We start from the raw sequence: 9,074 nt of genomic DNA, 5'->3' as shown, positions 1-9,074 counted from the left end.
CGCGCCCGAGCCGCCGCTGTCCGCCACGGGCCCGCGCCGCGCAGGGACCCTCCGCCCTCAGCATGGTCCCCCGGCCGCCGCCCCTCTCGTGCGACACTTTCGTGGCGCTGCCGCCCGCCGCGCCCGGGGGCCGCGTGGTGTTCGGGAAGAACTCGGACCGGCCGGCAGATGAGGTGCAGGAGGTCGTGCACTTCCCGGCCGCCGCGCACCCGCCCGGCGCCGCGCTGGAGGTGAGAGCGCGGGGCGGGAGCGCTCCTGCGGGGGGCGGCGAGAACGCCGCTGTCAGGCCCTGTGTGCGTGCTCAGCCCGCGGTTCGGCCGGCGGAGCGGGGACGGTGACTCCTGTGTGCTCTGCCCTCTTGCAGTGCACCTACATCAGCATCGAGCAGGCGGAGAGGACCCACGCCGTGGTCCTGAGCCGCCCCTCCTGGCTCTGGGGGGCCGAGATGGGCGCCAACGAGCACGGCGTGTGCATCGGCAACGAGGCCGTGTGGGGCAGGGAGGAGGTCTGCGATGGGGAAGCTCTCCTCGGCATGGACCTCGTAAGGTGTGCACAAGCTGGTTTGGTTTGGTTTTTTCTCCTTTTTGGTACATGATACCTGATTCGGAATTTACATGGAAACATGTTAGACTTCTAAGGGGAACTAGTACTTTCACTTTCAGAAGGCACTCCTTCCACTGTTCTAGCCACGGTTAAAAGTAAGTAAGTCTTGGCACAAGCACTAGATTATTGCCAGGAGTCCATAAGAAGTATCAGACACTAGACCAGATTTCGTCAAAAAATTAGCAAACGTTTTTCTTTCTATAAAATTTATACTAAATGGAAACAAGACTTTTTCAAGAGCACAGGCGGATGGACTTCAGGCACTACTGTTTGGGCCTTTTCATAGGGTCTGTACTCCTTTCCCTATTCCCCCATCTTTCACACACATTATTTTTAAGTTTTGGTCTCAGCTGCCTATTTCCATGTAAATAACAAGTTCCTGTTCCTACACTACAGGTGCCAGCGTAAATTCCATTGACCTACAGCAGTCAGTCAATTCTTCTGTTAGTTTCCCCCCAGTCCAATAGTTGCATAGGACTTGTAAGCATTTTGTAGGACCCCTCTCCCTGCCTTTCTGTATTTCCATTTGGTGTTTTTCCCCATGTCAAGTTCATAGAGGACCCACATCAAAGAAGCCCTTTACCTGACTTGTGTTTTTTCCTTACCAGATCATACGACTGGCAGCTGCATATAGAAATATCATTCCAGGTCAATTGGAATACTCAGGCTGAATAGTCCTATACAGAGTTCATAGTTCCAAAAATAACATTTTCCTTTTCTTTTAGGCTTGGACTTGAGAGAGCGGACACAGCTGAAAAGGCTCTTAATGTCATTGTTGATTTGCTGGAAAAATATGGCCAGGGAGGAAACTGTATGGAGAGCAACATGGCATTTACATACCACAACAGTTTTCTGATAGCTGACAGAAAGGAAGCGTGGGTGCTGGAGACATCAGGAAAATACTGGGCAGCAGAAAAAGTAGAAGGTATGGATGATGCTCTTTGTTCTAAACATTTCAAGTGCTATGACCCCTTGGAGTTCTCCAGTTTTGATTTACCATTTCATTAAGGCATCAAACTAACGTTGAAGTGCATACACATGCCTGTAAAGAACAGGCATTGCTTCGTGGGGCATGAGTGTGGAGTAGCTGGCAGTTTGTCAGAGGAGCTGGGTGACAGGAGCCTTTTCAGAGCCAGAGATAACCACTCCTGCACTTGGAAAACAGAGGACAGCAAGAAAGTCAGCATGAGAATGACAGCAGTATGCGTGGTCTTAAGGATGGTAGCAATCCTTAATTTCACTTGGGAACAGGATTGGTGTACTGGGCCATGAAGTGGCTGATTCTTCCAGTGAACTTGGGAGGACAAACTCGATCTTTGGATGTCTCAGAAGAAGAATGTAAAGGTGGGAATATCAGGACAGAACCTGAAATACAATGCTGGCAATAGAAGCAAATGAGTCAGAAATGAGTGGCATGAAAACTCAATCAGAAAAATACATCTGGCTGGGAGAGAGGGCCAGAAATAAACCACCAGACTCACTGATCTTGTAGGAAACTCTTTGGGACTAATTTGTTTTACTAAGCTAATTGTAAACAAAATACCAAGAAAAACCATTCAATGTACTAAAACAATTTTTTCTGCAACTTACAAACAGGAGGCATACGGAATATTTCCAACCAGCTCTCCATCACAACCAAGATTGACAGAGAACACCCAGAATTGAAGGCATATGCGAAAAGCAATGGCTGGTGGGATGGGGAAAAGGAATTTGATTTTGCTGCCACATATTCTTATGTCAATACTGCCAGAATGACCACATCTGGAGGCCGATATTGTGAAGGCTATAAACTTCTGAACAAGCACAAAGGTATCCTTTTGAATGTTTTTTCAAGATATGCAAAATATTTAGTAAGCTATATTAATTCAAATAATAAATTATTATATGTCTGATGCAGCCAATCATTCACATGACTTGGTGAACCACAACTTACTGGAATAACTTTTTTCCTAAGAGAAGCACTGAACTTGGAAGTTTCTAAACATTTTTTTTCTAATTTATTGAGGAGGAAAAATTAAAACAAGGGTCAAATATCAAACATACAGAGCTACACTAACAACCCTGAGAGGTCACATTATGACCATACCACTAAATGCCCTGTAAGACCTGTTCTGAAACATTTTGATAGGCTACATAATATTACTGTACTGCTAAGGAAAAAAACTAGAGGCTGAAACAGATTCCCAGCAGTTTGCAGCCACAAAGAATGAAGAGCTTATGAACATCTTCAGTCAGGTATAAGGCAACAGCGCAGCATTCAGTTACATACCTTGCATTCATTTTTGACATTAATTTTTAATTCTTTGTCGTTTCACTGTAATGGCTACTCTAAACTTGTGTAGTCTACTAAAACACACCAAGAGCAGAACAAAATAATTTTCTGTACTCTAAGCAGTCTCTAATTCAAACACTTACTTTTCAGACTCCTAAAGAATGAACCTATTACTTCACTTTAACTGCATCCATCTAGCAGGTCTTTGCTGTAGATGTATTCACATGCTCATGTGAAGTGATTAATCTGAATCAGGATTACATTGCACCCCTTTGTTTCTTTTATTTATTTGGCTGAACTCTGCCAGACCAGGTTTAGCATTTAGTTAATGCATCAAAGTGAACTACTTTTGCTGTCTTGCTCTAGTGATCATGTAAATCCTGCATTCATTTTGGGAATTGCAGGTTCTGAATACTGAAAGCATTTTCATAATACCTGTATTTACTTGTATTGTAACAATGCTGAGATTGTATCTGTGTTTTCATTCTAAATCCCCATTTTCAAGCATTTACCTGAGCCATTTTTAAAATCCCACTAGGTGTTCAGGTTATCAGTCTCATATGGCTCACTTTGTTTAGATTTATTTTAAATAGGTGCCTTAACTAAAAGCTATTTGGTTTACAGCATCAGTAAAATCACTGGTTTCTTCATCTACCCATCCCTGCTTTTTCAGTCAGTGGCATTACAGTTCTGGGGGTTTTCCAGGCTGCCTACTATGTGAGGGCCATTTTAGAGAAACATTATTCATATTTCAAAAAATAGGGAATGTATTTCAAGCATACAAAATAATAGAGTTTAGCGTAAAACATGCAGTACCTTCTTCCCTGCTGCACAGGTTGCCAAGTTGTAGCTGACAAAATGGCCATTGCTTCTTTTAATTCCTTTGATTCATCTAGCTTGCTGATTTCTTTAATTCTCTGACCTTCCCGGGCAACTATAGGAATACTTAAGTGTGTCTTCTTGCTGAAATGTAGTGCTGCATGTCTGTCTACAGGCAACCTGGGTCATGTATGAAAAAATAATATTGGAGGCACGAAACTTAGCAGCAGAGTAACTATTTTAAGAGGAAAGGGCAAAGTAGTTAAAAAAAATTCTGCAGTTAGAACTCAGTAAGGGAAACACTAAAATAGTAAAGTGGTAGACTATACCTTCCAATAAAAAATAAAGAGTGAGTGAACTAATGTATTTCTGCCATAAGCATACCCTCTACAAATGTGCAAAGAAAACCATCATGCAAGAGCTGCCTGTTAGAATACTGGATGGTTGGGTGATACCATGTCAGTATCTGAGCTTCAGCATACACTATACAGCAACAGTGATATCACTGAACAGGCTGATGTGGAAAGGGTTTTGTTCCTCCTGAGCAGGAGTTATTTTCATAGATACTTGGCAACAAACCTCACACAGCTTGCTGACAAAGACTTTTCTACAAATAGATGTACTACTGTGGCTTCTGAGCATAGAATGTAATGCCACTCCAGTGCCTCCTTGAAAAGGATGAAAATTTAAAAAACCCACTCACCAAAAAGCCCCTCCAAAACAAGTGACAATTTTGGTGTTTCATTGTCAAAGTTTCACACAAAATCCACGCATGGTTGTTATTTTTTTTATAACTTCAAAGCATCATAGTGGTATTAACTCTGTTCAAATATCAACCAGTATTATAAAGATCTATCTTACTTCAATAGCTCAAAGTTCAGCATTTAATCCAAGCTACTACTTTTCATCTGAAAAGTTACTTTGTGAATGACCATTTGCTAGCCCTATGAAATTTATCTTTCAGGCAAATACCATTTGTCTTTCTACTCCCCATTTTTTAAGGCATGTTCTTATCACCTCTCTTTGAAATAAATACTTTAGGGAAAGCAAATATAAGTGTATTCCATATTAAGGTTTCCATTAGGATGATTTTTTTCCCCCTGCCAACACAGACAAACTAAAACTGGCATTGCCAAAAGGAGTCAGTTGTAGGGAACATCTCATTCACTTGGAATTATATTAGCTCTGTGGCTAAATAATTGTATTGTATCTTGAACAGGATCTATCACTTCTGAAATAATGATGGGAATTCTTCGTGACAAAGAGAGTGGCATTAACATGGAAGGTGGATTTATGACAACTGGCAGCATGGTGTCTGTACTGCCTCAGCAGCCTAATCTGCCCTGTATTCACTTCTTTACTGGAACTCCAGATCCTGCCAGGTGATGTAGCAGCAAGTAAACTGGACAAAATATTATAAATATCTAAATGAAAAAGTGTTGCAATTTGCCTAGTTATATTCCTTTTTGCTTTGGGTTGGTTTTCTTTTTCCCCCCTGAAAAAGCACAATCAAAATGTAGGAGGAACATAAATGCACATTATGTATATTAATGGTATCTACCAACCTACTTAATGGAACACTGCTGTGACAATGACTTTAACACCATTAGATGGTTTTTTAATACTTTTTTCTTAAAAGAAGCAAGTAGAAGAATGGGAAAAAATACAGCAATTTACTGACTCAAAAATTTTAACAAAACAGTGTCAGTAAAGGATCTCTGTTCTATTTTTTCTTTCTAGATCTGTATTCAAGCCTTTCATTTTTGTGCCCGGTATTACTCCGTTATTAAAAACTACGTCCCCTACATTTGGTCCTGATGATCCAGTTAAGAAGCAACCACGTTTTCAGAGTAAGCCAGATCGAAGACATGAGCTCTATAAAAAACATGAAAGCGCTGCTGTAGTTATGGAAACTACCAAGGTACGTTGATTCAATTAGATTTCAATGCAAGCAGGTGGTTTATATAAGGTCCTTGCTCCCATTTTGTTAATGTGATGGCAGTGAATGCCCTTTGATGGATTGCACAGAACAGTGCAGTGCCCCAGAAGCCCAGAGTGCTGGCATCTGGCAGGCACGTGTTCCTGACACTGGAAACTGCAACCAGCACCGTGCTGTGCTGGCAGGCTAAGCCCCAGGAGAGGAGCAGCCCCCCACAGACTCCCTCACCAGCCACATAATGGGGAAATGCCCCAGCAGCACAGGCAAATACACAACTCTGCCAAGAGTTCTTACTGCTATTCAGGTCCCTGGTGTCAGGTGGACAGGAGAGCTTGCCTTTGATCATTGCTTGGTATGGACAGGAAAGGAAACAAGATGACAAAGGTAGCTGAACACAGAACGTCACTGACCTTTAGTGAAGCAGGAAGGTAGCTGCTTACCTTTAGCAGTAAAATCTCTCCTATTTAGAGATACATCATCTTAAAAGTAAGATGGCCAGTTAAGTTTTGATAGCTAATACCTAAAGGAGCTTTAATATTCCTTCAGTCTATCAGACAAGGAAGAAGTGAGCACTAGATATTAGGAAAGATATCTAAGAACACCTGTCATGATACTGATTTCTACCAACATAAATGTGGACCCTAGAAACTCTTAAAAGATTAAAATAAGGACAATAGAACAGAATTTTATTAGGGTGATTACAACATGCTCTGGATAGTTTTTAATGAAATAAATGTTTCTTTTTGCAGGACAAAGGTAAAGAAATGCTCAAAAAGATACAGGAGTTGGAGAAACAAAAGATAAGTCAAATGGAATCAATCCTGCAAAATGGATGCCTTGATACTAAACAAGTGGTTAATCTTTTTTCACAGTGTGTAGAAGAAGAACTCAAAATATATGGCTAAGAATATTATTTGAATGTGGTAAAATTAGAATTATAATTGGTTTTCTAATAAAGAGGCTAAATAGATTAACATCCTGTTTTCAGTATATCACATAGCATGGACAGTTTTAAAGATGCAGATTCATATTTAGGACAAATGGCTTTTGATTATAAAGAAGAATGCTGGAAAGGCTCCTAAGAGCCAGGCAGTGGCATTGTACATGGCACAGAACTGTCAGCAGAGATTGATTTTGCCAACAAACAGATACAATTAGAATGCAATAGCTTGACTGAATTAGTGAACAGCCCCATCTCTGAATGAAGAACACTAACTCAGCTCTGGAGAACGCAGTTTTAGCTTTTATAGTCAGGAGAATTGTAGCAGAGTTTCAGACTACCTGAATTAAAATGGCCTTGCTGAAGACTTTCTAAAATGTAGAAGCTATGATGAACTCTGAAGAAAAAAGAAAGTGACACACAAACCAAGTAAGATTGATACTCAGTTGTTTGGTAAAACCATTCTAAGATATATTTCATATACAGACCTTCTACTCCTTCAATGTAAAATTAGACTAAGAGTTCAAGGTATATTAAAAACAAATCACACTTACAATAACAATATTTTGCTGTGAGTAATTGTGAAATCTTATTACATGGAATTCAGCAGTGCAAACATCATGTAAGTTCCCCACAGATTTCACTTTCCTGTCTATTTTTCCCACCCTGATAGTGAAAAATAAACTTATTTATATACAAGATTATTATTGTCAATTTAATTTTACAGTGCACTTTATAACATGATGGAGGAGTTCTAAAATGTTTCTTGAATTGTTACTTTTTAAAATTGGGCAACTATAAAGGAAGAGGTTGGGCTACACAAGTATATACATGTACTCAGCAGAACACTTAAAATACTTTAAATTTTTTTCATTTTCTATAAAGCCTTTTAAACCATGACCTTTTTTTTTGCCAAAGTTAATAGAATGTGGACTTGATTTAATCAAACTTTTTGCCTTACCAAAAACTCTTCCTTCTTGATCCTGTTTAAAAGTAATGATCAATATATGACACCACTTTTATTATCTGAGGCAGGGGGCAAACTAAACAAACAACAAGGAAGACTCTGATTTTACCTCATGATCCATAAGTCAGGATAACAAGCACGACTGTAAGAAAAAGCAACCATAAAAAAGCATTCAAAATGCAGCACTTCTGCAAACCTTCAGAGGAAAATATGAAATGGTGCATTAGAGCTGCAGCAACAATGTGGGACATGACACTGCATCCCACAGACACAGCAAACCACAGAAAGATCATTCTTTGACAATTTTTCACATGCGGTTTTCTCATTCTGTAAATTGTTCACTACACCACTGGTAAACACTGGTTAAAAAAGTTAAATATAAAGAATAGACAGACAATGAAGTTTGCAGAATTAATATAAAAATTAAGAGCCTGGTAAAATTTATTCTTTATGATCCTACAATAAGAGTAGAAATTAATTTAGGATTCTGTGTTCAGATTCACAGCAAGAAACTACTGAGTTAGGAAAGGCTTATGAACTTTCTATTTCTAGTGACCTAATGTGCAGCACGTGGCAGTAATTTCTTAGTAGCACAGTGGTTCAATGCAGAAGTTCAATAGTCCAGTTTGATAACTGGAAGATAGATTTAATAAAAAATTGCTGTATTTATCTGTTTTCCTTACAGGATGTCCACATCTTACAATTACGTATCTTTTCCTGGTTTTGATCTTGAGCTGTTCTACACTGATAGCTTCAAAGCATCAGTAAATTCCAGGTGAAACTGATGTTTCAGGCAGCAAACCAAGTGAAATAGTTTTATGGTACAGTGCAAAGACTGAAGTTATCCAGGAAGAACAGCAGTGAAGCTGGAGCAGGCCTTTAAGCAAACTTCTTGGCCACTTAATCATGGGGTGGCAATGAACGAGGTTAAGCACACTGGTCCAGTCCTAACACACGCAGATACAGTCCAACTGTGCCTCTTATTTATGTGTTGCTTTTTCCTTACTGGTCTACAGGATACAAAGTAAAAACAATGTAATGTGTGGAGACTGTCAAAGTGATGGTCAACAGAGTATAGGATATGTCAGTACCTTTTTCCTTGGGATTTCATTCTCCTAGAAGACACGCAGTGTAAAAACAGAAAATAAAGATGGGATCAGGAGAAACAAATAATCCTCCCTCCCACAACCTTATATTAAAAAAAAAAAACAATTAAGAATCAGAATGTCCCCTAGAGGGCAACCTTCTCATGGGTTTTCACCTACGAATGTATCTTTAAAAGGTCTAGAGCTTTATGAAGGATCATTATTGAAATAAAAATGCACTCAAATTTCGTACTAGAAAACTAAGTGCTACATCCATCCCTGTTCATTTTGACAATTATTTTGAGATTAGTCCTAGAAAAAAGATCCAATTTTTTACTGGCATTCCTCTAGACTTGTTCAATAGATGTTTTCATGAACTTAGCCTCTAAGAGATTCATCCCAAACTAACCCACCTTCAAAATAAAGGAAGTCATTGTATCAGTGATCAC

General features: G+C 39.7%; 1 protein-coding gene across 1 annotated transcript; it reads left to right on the top strand.

Annotated features, from left to right (window-relative positions):
* The first annotated feature begins 27 nt into the window (after positions 1-27).
* On the top strand, positions 28-7,274 carry SCRN3 (secernin 3). The gene is made up of 7 exons (XM_054277816.1): positions 28-230; positions 365-546; positions 1,329-1,528; positions 2,200-2,412; positions 4,914-5,076; positions 5,435-5,615; positions 6,383-7,274. Exons 1-7 carry the CDS (start codon positions 63-65, stop codon positions 6,536-6,538), a joined length of 1,263 nt encoding a protein of 420 aa, XP_054133791.1. The 5' UTR covers positions 28-62; the 3' UTR covers positions 6,539-7,274.
* Positions 7,275-9,074: the final 1,800 nt, after the last annotated feature.

Source organism: Melozone crissalis, unplaced genomic scaffold (genome assembly GCF_028551555.1).
Source record: "Melozone crissalis strain CALT ecotype California unplaced genomic scaffold, PUWL_Pcris_2 ptg000023l_1, whole genome shotgun sequence".
In the NCBI taxonomy this organism is placed as follows: domain Eukaryota; kingdom Metazoa; phylum Chordata; class Aves; order Passeriformes; family Passerellidae; genus Melozone; species Melozone crissalis.
The sequence above is the reverse complement of the archived record's forward strand: the minus strand, read 5'-3'. Positions and strand labels throughout refer to the sequence as shown.